General features: G+C 55.6%; 13 protein-coding genes across 13 annotated transcripts; 7 read left to right on the forward strand and 6 right to left on the reverse strand.

The window, feature by feature from the left end:
* Positions 1-954: 954 nt before the first annotated feature.
* Positions 955-1,469, forward strand: LTR77_004080 (uncharacterized protein; the record flags this gene model as incomplete). The annotated part of the gene is made up of 2 exons (XM_064801334.1): positions 955-1,293; positions 1,356-1,469. 2 exons carry the CDS (start codon positions 955-957, stop codon positions 1,467-1,469), a joined length of 453 nt encoding a protein of 150 aa, XP_064659964.1.
* Positions 1,470-3,109: 1,640 nt separating this feature from the next.
* LTR77_004081 (uncharacterized protein) lies at positions 3,110-4,801 on the reverse strand (the record flags this gene model as incomplete). Its single annotated transcript, XM_064801335.1, has 2 exons — positions 3,110-4,538; positions 4,590-4,801. 2 exons carry the CDS (start codon positions 4,799-4,801, stop codon positions 3,110-3,112), a joined length of 1,641 nt encoding a protein of 546 aa, XP_064659965.1.
* A 1,333-nt stretch (positions 4,802-6,134) lies between these two features.
* LTR77_004082 (uncharacterized protein) lies at positions 6,135-6,431 on the reverse strand (the record flags this gene model as incomplete). The annotated part of the gene is made up of 2 exons (XM_064801336.1): positions 6,135-6,278; positions 6,336-6,431. The coding sequence occupies 2 exons, from the start codon at positions 6,429-6,431 to the stop codon at positions 6,135-6,137; spliced, it is 240 nt and encodes a 79-aa protein (XP_064659966.1).
* Positions 6,432-6,637: 206 nt separating this feature from the next.
* On the forward strand, positions 6,638-7,315 carry LTR77_004083 (uncharacterized protein; the record flags this gene model as incomplete). The annotated part of the gene is made up of 5 exons (XM_064801337.1): positions 6,638-6,640; positions 6,693-6,731; positions 6,794-6,827; positions 6,974-7,074; positions 7,139-7,315. 5 exons carry the CDS (start codon positions 6,638-6,640, stop codon positions 7,313-7,315), a joined length of 354 nt encoding a protein of 117 aa, XP_064659967.1.
* A 539-nt stretch (positions 7,316-7,854) lies between these two features.
* Positions 7,855-8,531, forward strand: LTR77_004084 (uncharacterized protein; the record flags this gene model as incomplete). The annotated part of the gene is made up of 2 exons (XM_064801338.1): positions 7,855-7,861; positions 7,912-8,531. The coding sequence occupies 2 exons, from the start codon at positions 7,855-7,857 to the stop codon at positions 8,529-8,531; spliced, it is 627 nt and encodes a 208-aa protein (XP_064659968.1).
* Positions 8,532-8,850: 319 nt separating this feature from the next.
* Positions 8,851-10,039, forward strand: LTR77_004085 (uncharacterized protein; the record flags this gene model as incomplete). The annotated part of the gene is made up of 5 exons (XM_064801339.1): positions 8,851-8,886; positions 8,937-9,312; positions 9,397-9,605; positions 9,669-9,833; positions 9,896-10,039. 5 exons carry the CDS (start codon positions 8,851-8,853, stop codon positions 10,037-10,039), a joined length of 930 nt encoding a protein of 309 aa, XP_064659969.1.
* Positions 10,040-10,188: 149 nt separating this feature from the next.
* CCC2 (Cu(2+)-transporting P-type ATPase) lies at positions 10,189-13,695 on the reverse strand (the record flags this gene model as incomplete). The annotated part of the gene is made up of 1 exon (XM_064801340.1): positions 10,189-13,695. One exon carries the CDS (start codon positions 13,693-13,695, stop codon positions 10,189-10,191), a length of 3,507 nt encoding a protein of 1,168 aa, XP_064659970.1.
* Positions 13,696-14,399: 704 nt separating this feature from the next.
* LTR77_004087 (uncharacterized protein) lies at positions 14,400-15,005 on the reverse strand (the record flags this gene model as incomplete). Its single annotated transcript, XM_064801341.1, has 1 exon — positions 14,400-15,005. The coding sequence occupies one exon, from the start codon at positions 15,003-15,005 to the stop codon at positions 14,400-14,402; it is 606 nt and encodes a 201-aa protein (XP_064659971.1).
* Positions 15,006-15,570: 565 nt separating this feature from the next.
* LTR77_004088 (uncharacterized protein) lies at positions 15,571-16,838 on the reverse strand (the record flags this gene model as incomplete). The annotated part of the gene is made up of 3 exons (XM_064801342.1): positions 15,571-16,176; positions 16,230-16,523; positions 16,719-16,838. 3 exons carry the CDS (start codon positions 16,836-16,838, stop codon positions 15,571-15,573), a joined length of 1,020 nt encoding a protein of 339 aa, XP_064659972.1.
* A 424-nt stretch (positions 16,839-17,262) lies between these two features.
* On the forward strand, positions 17,263-18,330 carry LTR77_004089 (uncharacterized protein; the record flags this gene model as incomplete). Its single annotated transcript, XM_064801343.1, has 1 exon — positions 17,263-18,330. One exon carries the CDS (start codon positions 17,263-17,265, stop codon positions 18,328-18,330), a length of 1,068 nt encoding a protein of 355 aa, XP_064659973.1.
* A 581-nt stretch (positions 18,331-18,911) lies between these two features.
* Positions 18,912-19,932, forward strand: LTR77_004090 (uncharacterized protein; the record flags this gene model as incomplete). The annotated part of the gene is made up of 2 exons (XM_064801344.1): positions 18,912-19,706; positions 19,828-19,932. The coding sequence occupies 2 exons, from the start codon at positions 18,912-18,914 to the stop codon at positions 19,930-19,932; spliced, it is 900 nt and encodes a 299-aa protein (XP_064659974.1).
* A 409-nt stretch (positions 19,933-20,341) lies between these two features.
* Positions 20,342-21,077, reverse strand: LTR77_004091 (uncharacterized protein; the record flags this gene model as incomplete). The annotated part of the gene is made up of 2 exons (XM_064801345.1): positions 20,342-20,443; positions 20,676-21,077. 2 exons carry the CDS (start codon positions 21,075-21,077, stop codon positions 20,342-20,344), a joined length of 504 nt encoding a protein of 167 aa, XP_064659975.1.
* Positions 21,078-21,445: 368 nt separating this feature from the next.
* SWR1 (swr1 complex component) lies at positions 21,446-26,855 on the forward strand (the record flags this gene model as incomplete). Its single annotated transcript, XM_064801346.1, has 2 exons — positions 21,446-26,754; positions 26,807-26,855. The coding sequence occupies 2 exons, from the start codon at positions 21,446-21,448 to the stop codon at positions 26,853-26,855; spliced, it is 5,358 nt and encodes a 1,785-aa protein (XP_064659976.1).
* Positions 26,856-26,886: the final 31 nt, after the last annotated feature.

Raw genomic sequence — 26,886 nt, forward strand, 5'->3', positions numbered from 1 at the left:
CTCCGCGTTGGACGTAGGGCTGAAAGTCCCCGGGTACTCTTGGTGACACGGAACGTCTGACACAGCGAGCAAGACAGGGCCGGCTTCCCGCGAGCGCTGTGTTCCGCGAGTTTGTCATGATTACTGGCAAGATGCGAACGTGACCACAGCTTGCAGCGACGATGCCACCGACAACCCTTTGGATACGACTTCGAGGAACGTTATACTAGCTCTGGAGCTATTGGCGGACCTATCCGCCTCTATTTATGGAGCTTCTCTCCGCCTACAGATGCTACTTGGAGGAGCTTTCACGAGACTCAACACCACCTGCAGGAAGACAGCTTCGCGGAGAAGGGCGAAGGGCGGCGCCACGGTTCTAGAAGGTGTCTTCGAAGGCTGCCGCGCTCACCTCACGTCTGCTGGCCCGGTAGCATGACCGCCGCCACCACCACAACCTCTGCCTGAGAAGAGCTGAGCTGATCTATTGTGAGCCCATCTCTCGTAACCTAATCAATATTTGCCAGTCTAGGACACCACCGCCAAAGGCCGGATGCACGCGGCGTGCCTCGACAACGCCGAAAGTATGGCGAATACGAGTGTTTACGGGAGCCGCAATTCCTCTCCTGGAATGCGTTCTCTAGCCAGTGAGCTGAGCCACCGCTGTTTGGCGAGTCCCCGAGCAGACTTTGGGTACAACCCCTCTGGGAGAAGGTGGAAAGGTTGACTAGCATGTCATACATTCCTCCTGGGGCACGGTCTTACTTTCTCGAGCCTGAAATCATACCACAGCGTAAGCAGGCGTGCATACGATACTTTACATGGCCACCACTGGCTGAGCAACCAGGTATATAAGAGGTGAGATCTTCCAGCTGTTCTGTGTTTCCTCCTCATCCAGCACAACAACTCCACAAGACAAGACATCCACTACACCACCCCTTCAACTTACAACCACCAAACCTCCAACCCACCATCAACATGAAGTTCACCACCAGCATCCTGGCCGCTGTCCTCAGCACCGCCGCCTTCGCCTCCCCAGTTGAGATCGAGGCCCGCGACACCCCAGCTGTCGACATGATGGTCGCCGCCGCTCCTCAGTGGACCATCGAGAGCATGAAGCGCGTCTGCGCCTCCGGCACCTGCAACTGGAGCTTCAAGATCGACAACCACGTCGCCGCCCCAGTGACCTGCAAGTTCTCGGTCAAGGGCTCCCCAGCCACCCAGACCGACTCCAGCGGCAACCAGTGCGGCATCTACACCGTCTCTACGGGCTGGTCTGGCCAGTTCGGCGCTGGCAACGGCTTCACCACCCTTGCGGTATGTCTTCATGAGCAATACCGTACCATTTCTAAGACATTTGCTGATCATTTTGCCTCTAGGTCGTCGACAACAACAAGAAGCAAATCATCTACCCAGCTTACACCGACAAGCAGCTGGCATCCGGCAAGGTCGTCAAGCCAGACCAGAGCTACACTCCCCAGAACCTCCCATAGATGGAGCAGAATTGAGCAGCAGAGGAGGGGAGAGTTGAGCTGGAGAGCGGCAGAGCGTGGTTATTTCTGGTGTATATACGCTTGAAAATTGACGAGTCATATGCTCAACTTCATCTTATCTTCATCCTCCCTTTTAAGAATCAGTTCCAGATTAACGATTCGTTGTTCGACGACCGACCAAATTTGGGGGCTGCAGCAAGAAAAACTTCTTTCTTTCTCCAAACCCCAAGGAACTCAAACAAAAACTGTTCTCTGTAGAAAGCATGCCCTCGAAAACCACTTTCGCGCAAAGACTCGAATACCATCAGCTCAATTCGAGCGAAGAAGACCCCGCTGCCTTTGAGAATCTGCTTCAGCTCTCCATAGACGTCTTCTCTACACATCGCCCGGAAGACGACCTACCATCTCATCAACAGAGGAGAGTCTGGGAAGAGCACCTTGCTCCGTCAAAAGCGGCTGTGTTTTATGCAACAGACACTGAGTCCTCGGATCCGGAACGGCCAATTGGCTTTCTATTCGTGCTGCCACGAAGACATCCTGAGATTGGAGAGGAGCTTATGCATATCTGGCTTGCGGCTGTGCTTCCATCGATTCGTGGACTCGGCGTCTTTCCCTTGTTACTGGATAAAGTCAAAGACCGTGCGGCTGCGAGCGGCTATCGCGAGCTCACGGTCTGCACATACCCGGAACGGTGGGAGAAGATGTATCGGATCTTATGCTCGAGTGGTTGGGAGGAGGTTGCGTGGCCGGGCGGGAATGGGAAGGTATTGATGAAACTGAAGCTTTGAAGGCGTCGTGCAGCGGAAGAAGTCGAACATGCGGACGACATATCTACTCTGCCTGGTGACTATATCTGCCGTTCCACGCCTTCTGTACGTCCTCCACCTGCCGGGTCTTCTCTTGGTACTTGCGGAAAGCATCCCCTTCCACCGCCTCCTCGAAGGCATCGACCATCCAACTGCTTTAGGGTAGGTCTTGATGCCTTCGAGTAGGCTCATTCGATGCTCCTTGTCCGTTGCAGCTTTTGCTCGGTCGATGACCTTGTTGTGCGCATCTTTGCTTTGGACGACAGCATGTTGAGAAAGTGCTCTCTCAATGCTTGCTTCGGTACACTTTTCATATACTACGGTCGACACACCGTGTAGGAGGCTGCGTCGTTGCAACTCGTCTTGAACAGAGCCCAGATCCTCTGCTCGCTGCCGTCTGCTGAGATGTCGTATATCGAAGCACACAACCAAGTCGAATCTCAGTGTCGGTCAGCTCTATGCTGTGCCTCCCATGTGCTCTCATGTGCACGACAGCGTCGATCAAATGTCGTCCCTGCATTGCGTCGTTCGAGAAGGATGCAAGCCTGTGTGGAGGGAAGATCTGGAGACGAATCTGGGGAGGATCAAGCTGCATGAGGAAGTAGCAGCACCACACCATTGCAAGGTCCCAATGGCGTGTGTACTTGTCGTTCGGAGACACAGACGAGGCGAAAAATGGGTGCTGCTTGAGTGAGGTAATGAAATAAGCCTGACCGAAGACCAGAAACAGACGAGGATGTACAAAGACTACAAGAAGACCGCCCCTATGTATAGCCCACTGTATCAACAAGATTAGCATCGAAATGAACAAGCCACCGCCCTTCCAGACCAAGATCAAGCATCTAGACCCCATTGTACTCCCTCGAAGCCACTCCTCCTTCGAACAGTCAGTCCAACGTCGTTGATCGGCTTTCCAGCACCGAGACCCAGCTCCGGCTTCATCGGCGGAATGACAATCTTGTCGCTGTCCAGCGGCGTCACGTCGAAGCTGGCGATGAACATCGCCACTGTGGTCATGATGACCGTCTGCGCGTAGTGTCGACCGGGGCAAAGATGCACGCCTGTGGCGAAGGGACTGAAAGCCGACTTGGTAAAAGAATCGAGTAAGACCGGCCGCGCGATGTCCGGGTCGGCCTTTGCGCTCTGCTCGTCAGAGTTGGTGCCGTCTGAGCTTGAAGTCTTCCGGGGCAAGAAGCGCTTTTCGTCAAAGCTTCGGATATCGTCACCCCAGACCTTTTCGTTGCCGTGGACACAGCTGACCGCAATCATAGCTAGGCTTCCCTTCTTCAAGAGGTGTGTCTCGCCTCGCGATGGGATGGCGATACGCGTATCCTCTGTGACTGTCCGGAAGAGCGGGGCTTGCATGGCGATGCGTCCAGCTTCTCTCAGTGAGGCGAGTAATGTCGGGCAGTTGTTGCGAAGCTTGTCCATGTCAACGCTAGTTGAACTACCAGTGGAATCTGGTGCCACGACGCAGCGATCGACTTCTTCTCGAACGGCATTCATGAGCTCTGGTTTCGCCAAGATGAAGCAGATGACCCAGAAGCCGAGAGGAATCAGGCTGCCGATGAAGGCCGTCAGGACCGTAGCGTCGAAAGAACCGAGCTCCTCGTCCGTGAGCTTGTACTGCTCAAGTACCTTGTGGTAAGCCTTGACGAACGCAGATGCGTGCTCCCTACCGTCGCTGCTGGCGTAATCCGACATGGCTCGCAGGACTCTCTGTCGGGCCTTGAAGCCTTTTCTCAACACCAGCGAGGCAAAGGGGTAGAAGATCAACTTTAAGTTCTCCTTCTCAACAGCCCAGAAGTCAGCTTGCAGGGACGGGTTTACCACGAACGGATGCTTGGGGCCGAACGTCGCCAGGCCAGCTCCGAGTGTCATTGTCGTTCTTATCCAGTCCCAGAGCATGATGTTCTCCGGTCCGCTGGCAGCCAGGCCATTGACATGCCGACCAAACTCTTTCTGGTATCTGAATCCGATTTCGTCCAAGTTGGCGCCAGGTCGGAGACTGTCTCGCAATGCCGGTCGTACAGTCTTCAACAGACTTGGCACAGCAGAATGTGGGTCTCGCAGGTGAATGAGGGCTATCGCTTGCTGACGCTTGCTCCATAAGAACAGCTGCGACGTTCCTTCCACGAACAGCTCGTCGTTGATGATGGTCTTGTAGTGCTTCTCGGCAGCTTGCAACGCCTCTGGATCCGCAAAGACGTAGATGCTCTTGTTCAGGACCTTCAACGTGAAGATGGCCTCCTCGGACTGCTTCCTGCGCTTCTGTTAGCTCGTTTCGGAAGCCCGGGGCTGAGTCATGTCATACCACAGTCGGTACAAGTACACCGGACCCTGACTGAGGTAGTTGTATGCATGGCCGACGAGCGGCACCTGACTGTTGAGACACCGTGGTTCATCTTCCGCTCGAACCTTGGGCAGGATGTCGGTAGACTTCTTGGGTCTCTGCAGTCTCGAAGCTACAAGGAACACCACGGCGACAAGCACCCAGGCTGAAAGCGGTACCTGCTCGACCAACATGTTTCTGGTTGCTGCGAGGAAGCCGGAGCGAATGCCTGGACGTTATTGAGGCCATACTTGAGGGATGCTGGGGTGGGTCACGATAAGAGCCGACCGAGATGCCACCGCACAAGGACTGCTTTGCCGTAAAGCGACGGCTCTAGACATTCGCGAGCAGGTCTTTCCAGCGGAAGTTGCCATTAGCATTTTATGAAGACCACGGCAAGAAGCGCAGTGGATCTCGTGAGCGGCAAAGAAACATCTGATACCGAATCACTGTCTGGCCCTGGACATGCCCTGGACATGCTCCCATGTAGTTCTGCCGTAGATCATCTAGGCCATGCGTTGGTGGCTCACGTTGGGCGTGCCGACAGGTGCCCTCGACCCTGTACGTTGAACGGCTGCGCATGAGCTCTTCCGCGCAGCAAATCCAGTCCTGAGCACATGGTAACGTACCTATGTACAGCAAGTGCCGATTGAGCCGTGATGTAAGAGGCATGGGCGTGACAACCTTAGTTCTACGACCTCATGCATAAGAATGAGCTCGTGCGGACCGCAGGACCGGGACGGGGCCTATCGGATGAATTAAAGCTCGACGCAGGCGAGTTTGTGGGGCGCAAGCGCGGGAGGTAGCAGTTTTGTGAACAGGTAGTTGTATATGTACGATGCGTTGTCCGAATTCTTAGCGATACTTCGCTACGAAGCTGAGCTCCAGCGGGCCATGCGGAGTGGCGCTAGGCCCATGTTGGCAGCTGGGTCAGCGATGCTGTGAGAAGTTCGCAAAGTGTTTCCGTGACCCTAAGTTGACACGGATATAGGCAGATGTTCTGATCGTCGTGTGTCGGCAAGTCCGTAATTTCGGCCTAGCAGTCACCAACCCAATGCTCCACAGGCCTGATGCACAACGGGTAGATCGAGAGCCGTCTGGACCGAGTGCGGAGCTGCTGACAGCGTGCTGCTACGCTACAAGATCTAATCGCTAGTCCTGTGGGTCGAGGCATATCCGCATAGCGTGCTGCATCATGAGACGGCTGGTTGGCGCTCATGTCTTCAACCCAACGGACCGTGGTCTTCCTCCTCGGTTGTCCTCCGGCTAGGCATGGCTTCTGCCCTCGACTTTGGCACGGAAAAGGTGGTGAAGCTTGTCGACCATCCAGGGATGGTCCGGACCCGCGGGTGGATAACCAAGTACTCCCGCCAGGAGCAATATGGGGATGTGGAAGTTCCCGAGGCGCGCAGGGCCTGTCGCGCCTACAGTTGATCTCCTGCCGGTCGATTGCGCTGCTTGCAAGAAGTAGAAGGCTGGCGGATGTATGCCACTTGTCCTCGCGTCTTGTCGTCCATCTCACCCATCTCACGCACCGGTGCCCTGACCATCACTGACTTTCTGTACTTTCCGGTACTCGTCTTCCATTTGTCGCTGCATCTCGAAGTCGGCTTGTCTTTCTCGCTTCACCCTCTGCTGCTCCATATCGCGGATCACGCCCAAATGCATAGCCTGTGGACTGAGTTAGATTGAATACCAGACAAGTAAGACTGCTCAGAAGGGCTGTACTGCTTGGTCGGCCTTCTGCTGGTAGTGTACAAACACCACTGTACCAATTGCAGCGAGTGTTGTTGTAGCCAGTGTTACTTTGGCTTTGGTTGACATATCTTCTTCATTCAATTATACTCAGTTATGGTGATGCACGGAAGTTGGCTCGTTCATTGACGACCACATACCTTGCGGAGCTCGGAAGTGCCAAGGTCACGTGACGTTAAGGAAGCTTGGTCGATCCAGCCAACTCCAGGCCATCTGCGCTTCGAGAGACCAGTTGCCTACCTCAATCGCAATACAGAGCAGTCTCCAGATCAAAGATGGTACCACACACTGCTCAGAATTGAGAGCTTGTTCGGCTGACGAGATCTTTAGGCGGCCCAAAACTCGGCCGGTATACAGACACTGCTAGATGTAGGTAACATCGCCAGTATACGAGATAACGTTCAATCGTGCGGTCACTGACACGTTTGAAGGCGGAGAGAGAAGCACAGAAGATTGTGCAGAAAGGTGAGCATCTAATCCGAAGCAATTCGCAATCCTCCGGACTATCGTTAAATTACGGACAGCTCGAGAATGTAGGCAGATAACCCTCCACGGCTCACGGCCATGACGATATCAGCACTGTGATTGCATACTCACGGCTGCCTTTACAGACCGAACAAAGAGAGTAAAGGACGCACGATCAGAGGCGCAGAAGGAGATTGAGGAGTACCGCCAAAAGAAGGACGAGGAGTTTAAGGAATACGAGAAGAAGGTACGCCAACACAGCAGCCTGTCAAGCTCAAGACCACCAGGGGGTATGCTGATCCACTGCACAGCAATCGTCTGGCAACAAGGAGGCAGAAGAGCAGGCAGACAAAGACACCGAAGAGAAGCTCAAGGAAATCAAGGAGATTGGCAAGAAGACCGGTCCCAAGGTCGTCGATGACTTGGTGAGAGCCTGTATCGAGGTGAAGCCGGTGGTTCCAGACCGGGTGGAGCAGCCGAAGGCATGAGTGGCTTGAAGTCTGGCAATGCGAGAAGCGACTTCTAGACGACACTGTAGATATACCTCAATCGACGGGTGACGTTCCGACAGCTCCAGACGATATCAGCACGCAAGTGTACACTGGGATTGCTCCTCTTCCTCTGGAAAGGGGCTTGAATAAACCTGCACGAGACACACGGTGCATACATGAGCTGACTACTGGCAAAGATCTAGGGCCGCAGGCGAGGAGAAACAGACCTAAGTCGGGAAGCAAGGCATAGAATGCATTGCATTTTGACTCAGATCCTGCGAGAAGCCGAAGCAATGTGTCACAGCGGGTCGTCGACAACGTGAACATCCTACCTTTAAGCTCTACTACGCTGTGGCCCATTAAGCCCATTTCCGGCGCTACGAACTGCCAATCTTGGCATAGCGCGAATACCATTGGCTTAATAAAGCCATTCGACGATTGTTCGCATCAGACTCATCATGTTTTCACGTATCTCAAGAACAAGAACCCTTCTCCGTCCCACGCTCACCTTGACAGCACGTCGAAGCAACACCACCATGGCTCGTAAGTACCTCCCAAGTGCGAATCGATTGCAATACTAACGCAGAAAGCAGAAGCAAGCTGGACTCACCTACCATCAGACCTTCCCAAGCCTGTTGACGATGGAGCTTGCAACCACCTCAAAGGCACCACTGTTCCGTCTACACAACTACCTTCGACTGCAGGCAACAACGTGGATCTTACAACGCTCGCCGGCCTCACAATCATCTTCGCCTATCCACGAACTGGCGCTCCAGGTCAAGTCGTCCCGGACGAATGGAACGAGATCCCAGGAGCTCGGGGCTGCACACCCCAAGCATGCTCATATCGCGATGCTTCCAAGGAGTTTCTCGAGCTCGGCGTCTCACACATCTTCGGCGTCAGTACCCAAGATACGCCGTACCAGCAGGAAATCAAGGAGCGCGTCCATCTGCCTTATCAACTTTTGAGCGATCAGAAGCTGGAGTTGGTCAAGGCCTTGAAGCTACCTACGTTCGAATTCGAAGGCGATACGCTGATCAAGCGTCTTACAATGGCGGTGGAAGATGGTAAGATTGTGTGGGTCAACTATCCTGACTTCCCACCGAATGAGTCAGCATCGAAGGTCGTGGAATGGCTCAAGACGAGACCGCAGCGAGAGGCCTTGAGCAGTGATGCGGAGAATGCGATGATGAGGAACTTGCAGAAGCGGTAGCAGGCGTACGTACGCTTGCGTGTGTCTCGAGAGAGTGTCGATCGTCTACAGGCCTTGTCGGCGTAAAGGTCTTACGCAGGGCGTGGGCAAGCCGCCCTGGGATACGCGAGGATGGATATGTGCAAACGCTATAACATAATATAAGTTCAACAATGCCTACTCATCTAACTGCAATCAAGTTGTGAAGCTCAACGATCATCACATTGGAATGATCAACTCTATCTGCCGCCCAACAAGCCGAGGTCGGTCACACGCAACACCGCAGCACAGTATAGCAACTCTACCTATATACTCACCGCAGTAACAAAGCGACGCGAAGATGAGCAAAGGCGAAGGCTTCGGCAGGTTGCCACACGTAACAATCTCCTTCCATCCCACACAGCACACTCGCTGATCATCCAATAGACCTACGGCGTCAACTTTACCTCCACCATCCACCACAGCATAACTGGCCCAACCGATCCCTCAAACAATAAACTCGCCGGCCCCTTCGTCATTTGCGTGACCGGTGCCGGCAAAGGCTTAGGCTTCCAAATTGCCCTCTCCTACGCCAAAGCCAATGCAACCGGCCTCGTCATCTCAAGCAGAACGACATCGGACCTCGAAGCCTTGACCGCTGAGATCCAAAAGGTCGACTCCAAAGTCGAGATCCTTGCGCAGCTGTGCGACACGACTAAAGATGAGGATGTAGAGAGCTTGTTCAAGGCGACGAAGGAGCGGTTTGGGCGGTTGGATGTTTGCGTGGCAAATGCTGGGATTATCTCGAAGTATTTGGAGGATGGTGCGTTGATTCCTCTTCTTGCTATCATTTGTGATTGATGCGTGAAGGCCGGTTCGCTGACTGTTGGGGGTGCGTGATGCATAGGTAGCCTACCGAAAGGCATAACCACAGACTTCGACTTCGAGCGCGTCATCAACGTTAACCTTCTAGGCACCGTTCGCGTGGCACGTCGCTTCACTCCCCTTCTCCTCGAAACCGACGGCGCGAAAGCTTTCGTCGTCATCACGAGTCTTGCGGCGCATCTGGATAGCTCTGGGTTGACGCCGATTGCTTATAACGTCTCGAAGCGAGGGGTTCGTACTACATTATTCTCATAGCAGACCTCAGAGATATTGCTAATAAGCGTCCGTGTCCAGGCGTGCCACTTAGCTGAGTCGATGGCCTTGGATCATGGCAAAGAGGGATTGTTGTCGTATGCACTGCACCCCGGAGGAGTCGTAACGCCGCAGACGCAGAACCACTCGCTGTCGAAGGGCGATGCTTGGGACAAAGGGCTAAACGACGATGTGGATCTGTGTGGTGTACGTCGCTTCCTCTTGCTGCTCGGTCAGCGATATGGATCAGATGCTGACTTGGATAATAGGGCTGGCTCACCTGGCTAACAAAAGAACGCCGCGACTGGCTGAGCGGCCGCTACCTCTCCGTCAACTGGGACGTTGAAGAGCTCAGCGGTATGAAGGAAGATATCGTCAGCAAGGATCTGTTGAAGTTCAGGATGGCCGTATGACGACGGGTAGAGGGATGGAAAAATGTCCGTACAGTACAGTAGCTGGTACATAAGTAACGGCCCGCTCATCCATTGCTGGGTATCAAATCTTGCTCAAAAACGCCAACGCCATGCTCTGCTCTGCGATGCAATGAAATCGAACAATGCAGTTAAACAGCCTCAAAGCTGTCCAGCTGCACGTATGCACCCCTATCACCCTCCGCCTGCTTTCTCCTCCTCCCGGTGACAAGATCTCTTACTGCACCTACGATGCTCCACGGCCCAGAAGGATGCTCCGAGCGACCTTCCCACGTCACGTCACCTTCCAACATCCATTGCGGCCGATGCCAGAGCTTCAGCAACAGTGAAGAGACAACGACCGTCACGCTCGAACACGCCATAGCAGCCCCAGCAGCGAGGGGAGGTAGCTGGATCCCCCACGGTAGCAGGAACCCCATTGCGATCGGGAGGCCAACAGCGTTGTAGACGCATGACAGTAGAAGGTTGATCTTGATCCGTCTGAAGATCGTTTTGCTGAGGTTCAGCGACGCAGGAATATCCATCAGCTGATTGGGCTTCATGAGCACGATATCCGCTGCCTCCATCGCCACGTCCGTGCCGCTCGCGAGTGATATCCCGACATTCGCTGTGGCGAGCGCAGGAGAGTCGTTGATGCCGTCACCAACCATGCCGATGATCTGGCCGGATTTCTGCAGATCTTCGATGATGGCTTGTTTGCCGCTCGGCAGGACGCTGGCGTGGACGTATTCGGGCGGGATACCGACGAGTGAGGCGACGTGTTGGGCTGTCGCTGCTTGGTCGCCGGTTACGAGGGAGGTTGAGATGTTCATCCGGTGGAGAGCGAGGATGCAGGCGCGAGCGGAGGGTTTGAGGGTGTCTGAGAGGCCAACTGAGCCGGCGTATTCGCCGTCGATGGCAGCGTGGATGGTGGTAATGCCGGCGCTCTGGGCAAGCTTGGAGGACGAGCCCTCGACATTGATCGATTGACGCCGGGGGGTGTCGATCTCATCGTACTCTTCCTCGGGAGAGACAGGCACGCTGACACCACTGCTTCGCAGGAACGAGGCGTTTCCAAGGACGACCTCATATCGCCTTCCACCTGTTGCCGAAGCAGGCTCAACGGAGGCGGCAATACCCTTTCCAACAGTGGCCTGGAAATCGCCGGCAACGCCTTCAAGTGCTGTGTTCGCCGAGAGACCAAGGCGCTCTTTAGCGCCCATCAACACTGCTCTGGCGATAGGATGCTCGCTCCCACCCTCCGCAAGCCCGATGATGGTCCACCACAAATGCCGCTGCTCAGTGCTGGCGTTCCACTTCTTCTCCAGCTCAGCACCGCTGACGCTCATCTTGCCCATCGTAAGGGTGCCGGTCTTGTCGAGCACAATGTGTGAGATCTTCGTAGCCGTTTCTAGCGCAGCGCCACCCTTGACAAGAATGCCCTGCTCAGCGCCAACACCGGTACCGACCATGACTGCAGTCGGAGTTGCCAGACCGAGCGCGCAGGGGCATGCGAAAACGATGACAGCAATGCAGAGTTTGACACAGACCATCAGGCGACCGCCACTGGAGTCGCTGAGGAACACCTGCGGTGGCGTGGGCAAGACGTGGCTCAGAAGCATCCAGCCAACGAAGGTAGAGAGGCCGAGCGTGATGATGATGGGCACAAAGTACCCGGCGACAATGTCAGCCATTCGTTGAATCGGCGCTCTGCTGGTCTGCGCTTCCTGCACAAGCCGGACAATCTGGCTCAGCTGGGTGTCACGGCCAGCTCTCGTGACCTTGAAATCCAGACGTCCTGCTCCGTTGACGGTGCCAGCCATGAGTGCTGAGCCCTTCTTCTTGAGTATGGGCATAGCTTCGCCCGTGACCATGCTCTCGTCGACATAGCTCTCGCCAGAAGTGACCAGACCATCTGCAGGTATCTTGTCGCCGGGCTTCAAGATGACAATGTCGCCTACTTCGATCAGCTCCGTGGGTACTGTCTTCTCATCGATGCCAGGTCCGGAAGTGTCCTTCTCACCACCCTTGCTCGGGGCGGCCCACCCTTCAGCAGCTTTTGCGGCAGCGATAGGGTCGGCATAAATGGTTGCTGACGAGGGTGCCAGGCTCATGAGCCTCGACAATGCTCTCGATGTCTGCCCCTTGGCCCGGTTCTCCAGAAAGCGGCCAAGAGTGATAAAAGTGATCAACATAGTGCTCGTGTCAAACGTCGTAGCTGGTCTTGAATGCGGTGGCGTAACAATACTCACGATCATTGCGGCACAGCTAAAGAAGAATGCAGCAGAGGTTCCCAGCACGACCAGAACGTCCATGGTAGGCGAGCCGTGCCGTATGGATTTGAAGGCAGACCGGTAAAACCGCTTGCCGATACCGAATTGAACTGGAATAGTAAGCAGCAGGCACACCACGTCGCCTAGCCACACTCCAGGTATGATGGGGAGCTTAATGCTTCCAACATCGAGGAACGGCACAAACATCGGGAGGAACATGCTGATGAGGAAGACCGGTATCGCAAATGTCAGAGACGTCTTGAACGCACGCGACCACTCCTGAATCTCTTTGGTCTTCGCCAGCGACTCCAGTTGTGCGTTGTTGTCTTCCGATTCTGCTACCAGTGCATTGTACCCAGCTTTCTCGATGGTCTCCACGACAGTTCGCAGCCCAATCTGAGCAGGCTTGTGGATAACGGTGGCTCGAGTAGTTATGAAGTCGATTCGTGCTTCGGTGATTCCAGGTGTGTTCCTCAGACTTTGCTGTAAGTCGGCCGCAGACTCTGGACTAGGCAGCCCGTAAATTCTGAGTTGCACGCTTGCATTGGAGTTGGAAGTTTGGACTCCTTCCTCGATGCTTGATACTATGGTCGCATCAAAACCTCGGTCTTCAATCGTTTCCACGATAGCAGCGGTGGAGAGCTCGTCTGGACGATGAACAATGACAGCCCTCTCAGCCAGCAAGCTAACGTCGAATTGAACAACACCTTGTACCTCCCGGAAGCCTTCTTCCAAAGATCCGGTACAGCTGCTGCAGGTCATCCCCGAGACGGCTACAGTGGTGGTCATGAGTCGCTTCTGGTGCTCTTTTGACGCTTGGTGTTGCAACGAGGTCGCAGGCTCCGCTGCCTTGGTCTCCAGCACCTCCGCATCAAACCCAGTATCCTCAATAATCTCTGCCAATTGAGCCGGTGTGATGTCCTTGGTATGTCCAATCACCGCCCTTTCCGACAGCAGCGATATACTGAAACTCTGCACTCCTTCCACATCTTTAAATGCTCCCTCCACGCTCGAAGTACAAGCGCCGCAGGTCATCCCGCCAACATGTATCGTGGTAGTTGAACTCGGCTGCTCATTTAGCGCATCGTCCTCGATCCGCGGGTCAAACACAGGCGAGTCTGGCCGGTCCGAGCTGATGACCTCTGCGTCGAACCCTCTGTCATCGATCATCTCTCGTATTGCCTCGACACCAATCTTTTGCGCATCGTGCGTCACGACAGTCCGCTCCAGAGCTAAACTGACTGAGACCGTACCAACGCCGTCCACCCCTTCGAAAGCCGACTCGACGGCACTTGTACATGCACCACATGTCATACCCAACGTTCTCAAGGTAGTCGTTGTCATGTGTGCGGCTTGCGCGCTACGCGAGTGCGTTACGGAAGACATGGTGTGTTTCGTGGGAGACCGATCGCCGGCGCGGCCTCAAAGGTGCAGTACCTTCCGCGAATAGTGGTGTCAAGCCTTCGTATATCTCTTCCACCCTGTCCGAATAACCCTCAACAAGGTCGACAAATGGCCGTATGAATGCTTAGAAATGATCCTGTGGCGATGTTCAGCCCCTTCGCTGTCGAACGCGCATCGTGGATCTGTATTGCGATATGCGCATCATGACATGGAACGTTTGTCGCAAGTGTCGAGGAGTCGAAATAGAGGGTGCGGTGGTATTCGAGAGGATGTCGTTGTCTGTTCCGCCATTCCCTGAAGGTTGGCCACATTGAAGGGAGTCTGGGGCGTGTCGCAGTTAGAGTTTCGTTCTAAGACCCCTGTTCACGAGTCCGCAAATAGCCGTCGGCCTTTTCAGCAGGTCCAAACTGTCGCTCCATTTCAAATCCAACTTTAACTCATGTCTTAACACCAACGGCTGACCAAGATATGTTGATTTTTGCTACTAGAAAGTCCAGCATGTTGACAGGAAAGTAATATTACACTACGTTGACAGTAGTGTTGCCCAGACATCAAGCGAAAGGGCATCTCCAGTTTCAAGACAGGTATTCCATACCCATACCGCTATCATCCAGACCTTCATGGCTCCTCTGACGAGGGAGAGCACTTCTCATTAATACTTACCTCCCGCTCCCTTCATCGCATCCTCACGTCTTCCGATACTGCACAAGCAGCGGATACAAATTCTGCATCGCCTTCTCAAAATCCCCCTCCTCCTTCCCTCCGAGCAAAACCACCTTCCCCTTTGCGAACACCAGCGTCTTCATGTTCGGCTGCATCATTTGAAAGAACAGTCCTGGAAACAACTCCGGCTCAAACTGCGTCCAGCGCCAATTCTCCGCATGCAAGCCCTCCAACCTTACAACCATCTTCGTATCCGCATGCGCAACCATATTCTGCACATTAAACCCCTCCGTCCTCGGCTCATAACCCAGCTTCTGCAGCATACGCGCGAACTTGCGACAGGCGAGTTTAGCGTCGTCTACGCTACGGGCGCCGAGCATTTGCATCTTGCCGCCTTCGAAGACGAGCGCGGTGGCTTTGGGCTCGCGCGTGCGGATGATGGCGGCTTTGAAGCGTTTAGGGCAGTATTCGACATTGCGGCAGTGGCGGGCGATGAGTTGGAGGTCGAAGCGGCAGTTCAGGTTGACGCCGCAGACGATGTTGGCTAGTTTGGGGCCGTCGTAGGGGAGGGCGCGGGAGGAGGATCTCCGGGTGCTGGAGGAGCTAGAGAGGGATATTGGCGATGCCATTGTGCTGGGGTGAGTGTAGTCAACGTCGATATAGGCTGACAGGAAAGGGAAATGAAATGGTTACTTGCCGTTGATGCTGCTGTCTGCCAGCAGACTGCCTGCTGGAGTCGTTAGAGGGATAGGAGAGGAAGAGCACTTACCGTCTTCAAGCGGTTACCGAGCTGTGGAGGAGAGCGATGACTATTGCTATTCTCAAGTCTAGAGAATTTGGGGCTCGAGGACAAGACCTTTGTTTCGCCAGTCCAAGTATATTGTTTATATGTGTTCGTCTTTGTCAGGATAATACAGCTGAGATGAAGTCTAACTCGCGGACTCTCTTTGTTCGACCTGGAGCAGCGCAGTTACGACCTGGGCTGGGTCCATCAACAGTGTAGCCATGGCCGAGAGGTATTCCAAGTGCCTGCGAGGTCTCGGTCTCCACCATCCTTCGTGTGACAGTCAATCTCTGCCGCACATAGCAGACCTCTCTCAACGGCTTGCTGATCCAAAAGGCTGGTGGCCGTTAAGCTTCCTCTCGAGCCTCCACATCACTAACGTCGGTTGGCGAGCCATTTCGGTGTCCACCTCAGTACATCTGCACCTCCACCAATGCCCTCCCAACCCCACCGTCCATCCCCGGCACCCCATGGTTCTCAATCTCATACGCCACCGCCCCTCGCTCTCGACAAGCCTCCTTCAGCCCGTCAACGCTCCCACCAACACCGAAGTACATCCGCTTCGCTCCGATCATTACTTTAGCCATCTTGACTCGTTTCAGTAGCGTCACTACCAACTCGACGAAAGCGGTTGTTGAGGCGGGACTGTATATAGTCTCGGCTGCTAGGATGACCGTTCCTAGATCTGGCGATGAGTTTGGAATGTGAGAAGCCAGATCGGGTGACCATGGTCCGGAGAGGAAGATGAAGTTGATGTTCCTGGCCTTCATGTCGTCCTTGAAGCGTTTGAGGATGTCTTCATTTAGCCCCAGATCGCCTTTGGAGCTTACGTGCATGTTGTCGCTTGTAGGGCCATCGGGTGTCGTATTCAGCGCCCATGTTAGCAGCATGTTTGGCAATGTGGCAAGGCGCAGTACAGCATCGTTGTAGTCCGCAAAGACGAAAGTCATGGGTATGCTGTTGAGTAATGCATGCTGGAAGAGCACCAGAGATGGCATCGCTGTGCCAGCTCCAAGCTAGGTTCAATCGATCAGTGGCCTGACTTTTGCCCATCTTTGGAATCACTCACCTCCACCACTTGATCACATCGCATCAAATCATCAATATCCTTCCGCGGCCCACGATCTAACAGTAAGCTCGCAAGATCCAGCGAGCACTCCCAAGTCTTGAAGCCGCCCTCGTAGATTCCAGATCGAAGGTCAGAGTTGTCGAGCTGATCAACTACTTCGTCGTTGGTCTCGTCCTCGGACAACAGCTGGAGGCGAATATCGTACAACTCTCTCCGGGGCAGGTGTATCGTTCGCCCCGTCGGCGACTCGATTTGCACCGTGCTATAGCTTAGCTGGTCCGGCAGAGTATCGAGCTGTTGGTCTCCGTCAGTCGCTGTCTTAGCCGAAATCGCTTACCTGTCAGCGCGACGATGGAATCGCCGCCTTAGGGTGACGGTGCTGATGCCAGGATAGCCCATGTTGAGAGATTTGTGGCAAGTATCTGCAACCCAGGCGGCTGACACGATGGCCAATGCAGACTAGGAGATAGGGCGAGAGTCCTTACCTACCAGTTCCTGCAACGGATGCTCATGCACCGGCCGTAGTGGTGTTGGTGGCACTTCTCCATCGCCCGCCGCCGCCGCTGGTTGTGCGCCATCTTCATCACCGAATCCGAATCGAAAGGCCATGCCTCGCAAGTATGGTCTGTAGGGGAAGTGATTGCGAGATATGTCGTCTCAGAGGTCATGACGAGAAGACAGCGAGGTTTCACATGCACAGATGCACAGTCGTCCGTGTGCTCGGAATTTGGAAGGATTTTACCCGCATGGCCAGGGGACCTCTCACGTTGTCTCCCCGCACACGCATTGATTGTTATCAAGCAACTTCTGGACGCGGCCGCAGGACACGCGAATGGGTATAGGCCCGATGCCGTACCTCTGTTTACTAGGTATTGGAGCGAGGTGAGTATATAAGCTGGGTGGAAGGTAGGTCGGCGGGTCAGATCATCTCACGTCACTTCATCCCTTCTACTCCTCCGCAACGAACAGCACCTGGGTCTCGCTTCTATCTGCTCGGTATCATCAACAGTAGAAGCAAGAAGAATCAAGCACGATGGCCCCTCCAGCAACACCATACCAGCCGTACGCGGAAAGCCACAAGGATCCCGGAGGCCCTGGTGATGCCCGCCCGAGTTCCATGCAGATCCTCAAGGACTGCAATGCCATTGGCGCCCTTAAAGGGAAGACTGTATTGATTACGGGTTGCTCTGCTGGACTGGGCGTTGAGACTGCTCGGGCAATGTACGAAGCTGGCGCCACTGTGTTCGCTGCGGCGCGTGACATGAAGAAGCTCGACGGTGTGATCGAGGACATTGTCAAGAACGCCGAAAACAAAAGCGGACCAAAGCCGCAGCCACTTGAACTACACCTGGACTCTCTGGACTCTGTCCGCAAGGCTGCTGAGGAGTTCAAGCAGAAGTCCGGCGGTCAGCTGAACATTCTCATCAACAATGCTGGCGTCATGGCCGCGCCGTACGGAACTACTCAAGACGGCCTGGAGACTCAGATCGGCGTGAACCATTTTGCCCACTTCCTGCTATTCCAGCTGCTCAAACCCCTCCTCCTCGACTCAGCCAAAAAGTCCGGCAGCCCCAGTCGTGTCATCAACGTCACTAGCGCCGGACACCGTTTCAACTCCCTCACCTTCCACGACAAACCCACCTTAGACGCCTGGAACCGCGGAGAAGGCTACGTCAACTGGGGGGCCTACGGCAGCGCCAAAACCGCCAACATTTGGATGGCCAACGCCATCGACCGCAAATACGGCTCTCAGGGCATCCACGCCTGGTCCGTCCACCCCGGCGGCATCCAGACGGAACTCGCCAGACACTTGACTCCCGAAGACTTCGCGATGTTCGGGGAGGAGATGCTGAAAGTGATGATGACGAAGATCTACAAGTCGACGAGCCAGGGCGCCGCGACGACGGTGTGGGTTGCGGTGAGCCCGCATTTCGAGGGCAAGAACGGTGGGCAGTATCTTGAGGATGCTGGGGAGACGACGCTGGTCGGCGAGAAAGCGGATCTTATGGCGCCAGGGCATGCGCCACATGCTTATGATGAGGAGAAGGAGGAAGGGCTGTGGAAGCTTAGTTGTGAGGTTGTTGGTGTGTCTGATGATTGAATGGTTGGTGGAAGTGATCGACGGGTCTGCATGTGATCAGGTCGATCATCGACGAAAAGCTCCTCTTCCCTCAACAACAACTCCCGTATCACTTACTCCGTTTATGTTGTGCAATGTGCTTTCAGTTTCTCGTGACATTGTGCCCAGCTATTGTCAGCGTACATGTGAGTACTTCTGAATGGCAAGCGACAACGGCTGCAATGTCACAAGCAGCCTTCCACTTCCTTCTTGCGACCAGCAAACCACTTCACTTCTTTCACGTCGACTGCGATATTCAGCGAACATTTCCACTCAGCGTCCTCGGGCCTCGCTCAGCTTGGACACCACGTGTAGCGACGGCTAATAATTCACCCATGGTTGGACGACTTGGCCAGCCTTTCACCGGACGTTGACCGCGCGCTTGTTGGTAGCACACGACGGTGGGGCTTACCTTGCTCGTCTCTGCGACTCGCTCCTTCCTTCTTAAATACCACGCCGAGTTTTCCTTCAGAATACTTCAAAGGCCTTCTCCATTCTACAAGATATCCGTTGAGGAGCAGCACTTACAGTAGTATGCTCTGAAGCTCCAGCATCCGACGACCATGCCCGCCCTCCGACCCCTCCAACCGCTCGCTCCAGCACCACCACGCCTGCTCAACCCAGACCCCGAAGCAGAGCCCGACCGCTTCTCGGAGCTCCCACCAGAAATCCGCAATGTCATCTACAAATACGTCCTGGCCGACGTGGAACTGCACATCACCCCCGTCCTTCAACCCGGCCAAGCACTCCCCAAGCCACCTTCACCAAAGAGCGACCGCACCCTCCCACCTCTCCCGGCTCTCCACCAACCCCTGTCCCAAATCAGCCGCACGCCCAGCCAAAGCAGCACCACGAGCAGCGACCCGAACAGCCATCCCCCATCCCTCACGACCAACCGCCCACCCCCACCAAACCAAAGCACCCTCGCGCCTATCCTCGACAAAAGACGCACCTACCCCAACCCCCACCCGCTCGCCCTAACCTCCCGCCTCATCCGCAACGAAACCATCCCCCTCCTCCACCAACACTGCCCGGTCCACTGCACAATCAACGAAATGGACTTCACCCCGCTGCTGGCCTTCCACTCGCGCATCCCGCCCTCGGACCTCAAGTACCTCCAACGCAACCCGAACCTCGTCATTACACTCGTCACGACGCAGGATAAAGAGCTGGGAGCGTTGGATTCGATGCGCAAATGGCTGCATTGGCGCGCGGACCAGCATCGGTGTCAGCCGGATTGGAGGTATGAGGGGAGCAGGCCGAGCTCGCGGGTGGGGAATGATTTGCGGAGGAGGTTGAAGAGGATGGTGGAGAAGGGTAAGAAGGCGGAGATGGAGAAGATTTTGCGGGCGATGAAGGTTAGTGTTGAGTTTAAGCCGAGGGATGGCTGAGGTTTGGGGTGTGAGGGAGAGAGAGAGCTGTGACGGGGGTGGCGTATGTGCTCAGGTGTGAGAGGAGTGTTGTCTGCGGTGAGAATAGGTGGATGCGGTGGTTAACGACTTGTGGCGGGAAGCCGAACTGTTTTGCAATGCGTTCAAACGACTTGTGCGGTCTTATGCGAGTGCTTTGAGCGTTCTCGGATGAGTATACTTAGCGAAGGATAACATGCTTCATAGCATGAACGAGAGCATGGAAATGACGGGTATGAAAGCATGAATATACCCAAGGAACAGGGCTGGATACGGGACGGCTTTCTTCACTGGCGTTGCTATTTGGCGTTCTCTCTGCTCGCATTCTCTCTGTTCGATCTTTCCCTGCAGTATACCTTACCTTACTCTTAGCGATTCTTCATGAACGATGTGTAGATGTTACGATGAATGAAGATTTTCGAACTCGTCCAGAATCCGTGTCGGGCTCACTTCTAAATGTCTGTCTGCTTGGACGTTTGTGTTGTTGAGACATGGGTGGACGCTGTGGTGGTGATGTTGTATACGGCGATATTTACATGCCACAGCGCCTGACAAAAGAACACGGCTCCTGTATAGTTGCCGTTTTAGAGTACACTCGCTTCATCCTCCGTCATCCGCGCGCGCACGGCTCCTGGACCGCCGAGCTCTGCTTCGAGACCGCCAGGGAATGTTCGTGGTGCTGAGGGCTGGGGAATAAGTTAGTATGGATGATTTGGGAAGGCAGAGGGAGGGGGGGAGGATGAAGTACCTTGTCTGGGTAGTAGCGGTAGACGACTGCGCAGAGGGCGCCGACTGTTGCTATGAATGTGCCCTGTAGTCTCCCCGTCAGCACTTTTCCTCCAAAATTCTCCTTTCAACCATGCTTCGGCCGCGGAAAGCCCAAGCAGGCCACATATATCCGAGCATCTTCCAACTCACCATCAACACCCCACCCCACCCCGGCGAAAAATGCCTATACTCCTCCGTCGTGAAAACCCCCAAGATATCGTTATCCTCGTGCAGCGTCTCCCCATAATTCCTTCTCTCTACCGGATCCCACCACGGCCCATCAGGACCCCCGTAAGGGTCTCGCAGGGACCTTTTGACCGGTAAGGCGGAGTGTAAAGAGGGGTCCGGGTAGTCGCCGTTCATGTTGGGGTCGCCGGAGAGGTTGTCGATGTCTTCGCTGGCGGCTTCGGCGGCGCTGGGGGGCTTGGTGTCGGTTGCTGGGCGGGGTTGGATGGTGCTGGCGTAGGTGCGGCGGAGGGTTGGGGTGAGGGGGGTGGGTAGGCGTGTGGACGAGCGGGCCAGTGGGCGGAGAGCCCTGGGGAGGGCGGCCATGGTTGCGGTGAGTGGAGGGTGACTTGGGGTTGTTTTCGAGCCTCAATGGCGCCTCCTCCAACGGTGTATCTCGAGGTGAGGTAGAGGGAGCTCCGGGTGGAGGCAGTCTGTGCAGAAGAGGCTTAGCGCCAAATTTAACGAGCCAGCGCGAGCGATCTTCGAAACATTTCCACGCTTGAGAGACAGACAGAGTCGAGAACTTTCAAATCGCTATAACTCGACTTCAGAGGCAGCTATCGAGAAACGGAGTAGGCGACGAGAGCTCCTGCATCTTAAAGATTCAGCTGATGGGTGTTTTGGGTCTGGAAGAGGCGCCGTGGTGATGAGTTTGGGGTGGTCGCCTGTTAGGAGCCGCTTGTTTCGCTGTCATGAGCGCGACAGAAGCTGCTCCTGAGTCGGGTGGGGACGGCTCACGTTCGCCGGCACGACAACAACATATCAACCACGCGACAACCAGCACGAACGGACCAGCGTTGCACGGAGATGATGACCATGGAGAAACACCCATCCCAAATGGAGACGGGAGCGGGGATGGGGAGGCCGGGGCCGATGTCAAGATGGAAGATGACGAGGAGGCCACGCAACTGAATGAGGGAGACGACAACGCAACAGCAACGACCCTTCGACCCGACCCACTACCCAGCATCAAGCGACGAGAGTCAGAAGGTGCCGACCAGCAGCCGCAATTCAGCGAGCGACCGACCAGCAAGAAACGCAAGAGAGGGGCATCCCCGCCATGGCAGTTTCCCACCGCCGACACCACCACCCTCAAGTCTGCGGACGGCCGTCGCATCTCTGCCCGCGTTAACACCGCTACTCCAGGGGTCAGCGACAATGACGCCGCGCGTGCTAGGAGCAGCAGCTTGTCCCAACCGCCTGCCAACCCACTCGCCCCCGGCTCGGCCCCGCGCTCACGGGAGAGCCCGCCGTGGAAGAAGTTCGAGGCTGCTGGACCCACGAGCATGGTGGTAGATGGTAAGCGAAAGAGTGGGAGAGTCAACAGGGAGCTCGGAGACACACCCAAGCGCGTCTCTCCACGGTCGGCGAAAAAGCAGGATGTCAGACCTGCGTCATCGGGCAAGACTGCGACGAATTCGCATGTGATAGAACGGAAGCTATCGATGTCACAAACGCAGTCGTCGTCCAAGACAAGGGAGTCTGGTAGACCATCAGAGTCGACGGATAGTGATACCAAGATTGCAGAGCTGCGCGCACGAATTGAGGCACTCCAGCCAAGCCGTTCGTTCAGCTCACCAGAACAAACGAAGCGAAGTCACAAGCGGAAATCCAACGATGAAGATGTGTTCACTGCGCCGAAATCACCCAAAGCTTCACGTCCCCTCAAACAAACGCTTTCACCAGAAGTTCACCGACCGTCACCGAAGATCAAGTTGCGCTTCAACGGACCTCGACGTGTCGTCCCTCCACCACATCCGAATGCGCAACCTCCTTTACCTGTTCGTCCACCCCGGCCAAGTGTATTTCACGCGATTGAAGACTTCGAATTGCAAGAGCTGCAACAACCTCACACGGAGAACGAGCGGGGACCGCCGGATATGGCGTGGTTTCTGCAGCGCAATGAGCGCCAGGCAATCGAAGAGGCTGCGATGCGGAAAAAGATACTTCGAGAGGCGCGACCCGGAGGGATCCTGAGCAAGGAGAGGCTGAGTATCTACCAAGATGCGGATCCGCAGCCAGAGCCTCCTAAGCAGTACGGCCACCACGACCACCTTGTCGCGCATGCCTTGCATCTCCGGCACCTTCAACTAAGGGAGAAGGCGGCGCATAGGCAGCTTGCCAAGAAGGTCGCGAACGAGGCGCTAGAGCTTTGGAAGAAGAAGCGAGGGCCTACGGAAGAAGACTTGCGCGAAGAGGCGGATCGCATGTTCAGATTGATCTACAAGCAGGTCGTGTTCGATGTCAAGGCGAAGTGGGATCTCGTGGCACAGCATGTTCAGCAAAGGCGGTTACGCGAATGGGAGGAGCAGGAAGAAGCTAAGCGGCAGGAGAAGTTGAGGAAGCAGCTGGAGAAGAGTGAACATATGCTTGCGCGGCAGAAGAGTGGATTGCAGGCGCTTAGTGAAGATGAGGGGGATGAGGATGAAGGAAGCGACGAGGACGCTGATGAGAGCGAGAGTGGGGAGGAGAATATGAGCGATTCGAGCGAGGAGGAAGAGGAGAAGGAGGGTGAGGAGGAAGATGGAGGTGGCGAGATGGGTGATGATGAGCTGGCGGCTTATCTTGCACAGAGGAAGGCTGAGCCGCCTGATCGTCCGAGCGAGGACGCTGAGATGGCGGACACTTCGTTGGCTGAGATGCCGGACGAACGAGAGACGCCTGCAGAAGCCAATCAAACGGAGAACGAGCGCGCAGAGCATGACCAAGATGAAGACGATGTGTCCATGGCTGATGCGACTGAGAAGCAGCAAGGCAAACCCATAGATGTTCAGGACACCATGGACGCTTTGTTTGCCGACGATGCCGTGGATGATGACGAAGATGCAACCGAAGAAGAGTTCCAACCTGATAACGACGAATCTGAAGCTGTCGAACACGAGCAAAGCGACAACGAGCGCGTCTCGGTTCGGCGATCAAGGAGGTCATCTCAGTCGCCTGTTGACGCAGGGGACGAGGAGGGTGAATTCTCCTCTGATGAGTCCACTGACATGGATTCCACGGATTACGACTCTGACGAAGACATGAGTAGTACTGGTGAAGAGGACAACGCAGCTGACGATGCCGATGAGGAGGAAGGGGCCAGTGGCGATGAGCAGCCGCTGCCCAAGAACTCTTTGCTGAGCCTCTTCAAGGATGAGGTCAAAAACATGGCCGGTCTGCCCACGCCTACCACCAGCGCTGAAGGCGACGAACGGGAGCACGCGGTCGAGGAGCAAGCCGATGCCAATACCGGAGCTGAAGACGTATCCATGCTGGACGCCGTGGACGAGCAGTCACGGCAAGACTCTATCCAGGACACTACGAAGCAGGAGGCAGCAGAAGCCTTGCACTCGGCGCGCCCCAGTGCCGAGCCAGAGACGTCCGTTGATGCTCCGTCGAACAACCTCGTCTCTCACCCAGCTCTGCTCAGAGGAACTCTCCGATCTTATCAGCATGCCGGTCTCGATTGGCTAGCCACCCTCTACCGTCAAGGCACAAATGGCATTCTGGCCGATGAAATGGGTCTCGGGAAGACCATCCAGACCATCTCGCTCCTTGCACATTTGGCTGAGAGGCATGAGGTCTGGGAGCCTCACCTGGTCATTGTGCCCACGTCCGTCGTACTGAACTGGGTCACGGAATTCCAGAAGTTCCTTCCCGGTTTCCGCGTCCTAGCCTACTACGGTCCATCCGAAGAACGTCAAGTCAAGAGGCGACGCTGGGTGAACGACCCTCATCACGTGGAAAAAGACAAACGCGGGTACAACGTCATCGTCACAAGCTACAACATCGCCATGCAGGACATCAACGCCATCCGGAATGTTAAGTGGCACTACCTCGTGCTGGACGAAGCGCACAATATTCGCAACTTCCAATCGAACAAGTGGCAGACCCTGATCCGGTTGAAGACGAAGGCTAGGCTTCTGCTCACCGGCACGCCTTTGCAAAACTCACTGACTGAACTGTGGTCTCTGCTCACCTTCCTCACTGCTTTGGACGACGATCCGGCCCACGGCGACCTCGAAGAGTTCTTGAGTCATTGGAAGGAACCCGTCAACGATATCTTCAACCGAGGCGTCTCCACGCTTTCCACAGAGTCCCAGCGAGTGGTCGACCAGCTTCACGTTTCGCTACGCCCATTCCTGCTCCGCCGCCTGAAGAGCGAGGTCGAGAAGCAACTTCCGAAGAAGACGGAAGAGGTCGTCGTGTGCAAGCTCAGCAAGCGGCAACGGCAGCTTTATCAGGAATACATGGGCTTGGCTGAGACGAAGAGGAGTCTGGCGCATGGTAACGCTGTGTCTGCTGGGAAAGTGCTGTTGAGTCTGCGGAGGGTGTGCAATCATCCTGATCTGTTCGATCCGAGGCCTATTGAGACCAGCTGGGCGATGGAGGGGAGTGTGCCACTGGAGTTTGAGGGAACAGAGGACATTGTGAGGAAGATGCTGGGAGTGAGGGAAGAGGTGCCTCACTGCTTCCGGCTGGCTGCGAAGGAAAGGCTGCGAAGTAGCAAGGTGAAGAGGTCGCAGCGACTCCATGCGAGCGCGAAGCTTGAAGCTGAAAGAAAGAGCCTGGAGGCGAGCAACGCAAGCGACGCGAAAGCCGATCCAGGGACCCTTGCCGGCTGCATGGCTCTTCGACGTGTTCAAGAGAGGAGGGAGAAGCTGGATCACTTGCGATCAAGCATCGACATCTCCAAGGAGTCGCTGCAAGTTGTGCCGATGTACGGCTCTGACCTCCGCGAGCTCGTCACCATCAAGAGTGGACGGTGCTACCGGGTCCCGGTACGGGATATTCGCGGACGTATCATTGGCAAGGCGCTGCGTGGCTGGCCGGAGCTAGGTCGACATCCGTTGCGGTTTGAGAACGACCATCCCTCCGACTGGGCGCTGAGCAAGACGAGCATGTTACAGCGGAGTGTGCAGACGGCTGAGCGATATGCGGACACTCTGCGAGACACGATCGCGCGTTTCGCATTCGTCACGCCTGTCGTCACTGCTCCCGTCCTCAACCAAGCTCTCCCACCTCGCACGCAACAAGTCCTCCGAGCATCACCCTCCTACCCACTGCAGCCAGACTACGCCCACGAATCCCGCACCCGCACCGCCATCGCCTTCCCGGACTCCCGACTCCTCATCTACGACTCCGGCAAGCTGCAACGCCTCACCCACCTCCTCCGCCAACTCCAATTCGAGAACAGTCGCTCCCTGATCTTCACCCAAATGACCGGCACCCTCAACATCCTCGAGCAATTCCTCAACCTGCTCAACCTCCCCTACCTGCGCCTCGACGGCAGCACCCCCGTCGAGCGCCGCCAACTGTACGCCGCTGAGTTCAACCGTCCGGACTCGAAGTACCAGTGCATGATCCTCTCGTCCCGCGCGGGGGGTATCGGGCTCAATTTGACCGGTGCGAGTTCGGTCATCTTCTACGACCTCGACTGGAACCCGCAGATGGACCGCCAGTGCATGGACCGCGCACACCGCATCGGGCAGGTGCGGGACGTGAGGGTGTTCAAGATGGTCAGCGAGAAGACGGTCGAAGAGAATATTCTCCGCCGAGCGCAACAGAAGAGTCTGCTGGACCAGACGGTCATTCAGGAGGGGCATTTCACTACGGACTACGAGATGCCGAAGGCCGCGCACGAAGCCGAAGGGGAAGGGGATGAGGACGTAGCGGCGGCCATCGACCGTTTCCTCGGCGATGGGAACGATGGGAAAGGAACGCAGGCGCTGGAATCGGTGGAAGACGCGGACGACGTCGCGGCGGCGCATAATGCAAGGAAGGAGGAACATCAGGACGATGTGGATTTCGCGGATCGCAGTTCCAAGGGGCCTTCGAGGGCGCAGACGCCGGGGGACACTCTTGGCGAGCCTGGAGGCGTTGAAGGGGAAGAAGAGAGGCAAGGACACGTGGACTTGTACATGATTCGGCAGATGGAGCGGTTGCTGGAGGGGGTCAAGTTTGTGCCGCCCCAGCCGGTGAAGAGGGATCGGAAGGGCAGGGATAGGGGGAGGAAGCGGTAAGCCCTGGTAAGGGGCGGGATGCGATGGGATGTATGATATTATGCATAGGGGAATGGGGAGGCATAGCGTGGTGTCGATTGGGGGTATTGTGAGTTAAAGTGTTGCCAGTATAAACCATTCAAGCCAAT

Source organism: Saxophila tyrrhenica (genome assembly GCF_035928015.1).
Source record: "Saxophila tyrrhenica strain CCFEE 5935 chromosome Unknown scaffold_6, whole genome shotgun sequence".
Classification (NCBI taxonomy): Eukaryota; Fungi; Ascomycota; class Dothideomycetes; order Mycosphaerellales; family Extremaceae; genus Saxophila; species Saxophila tyrrhenica.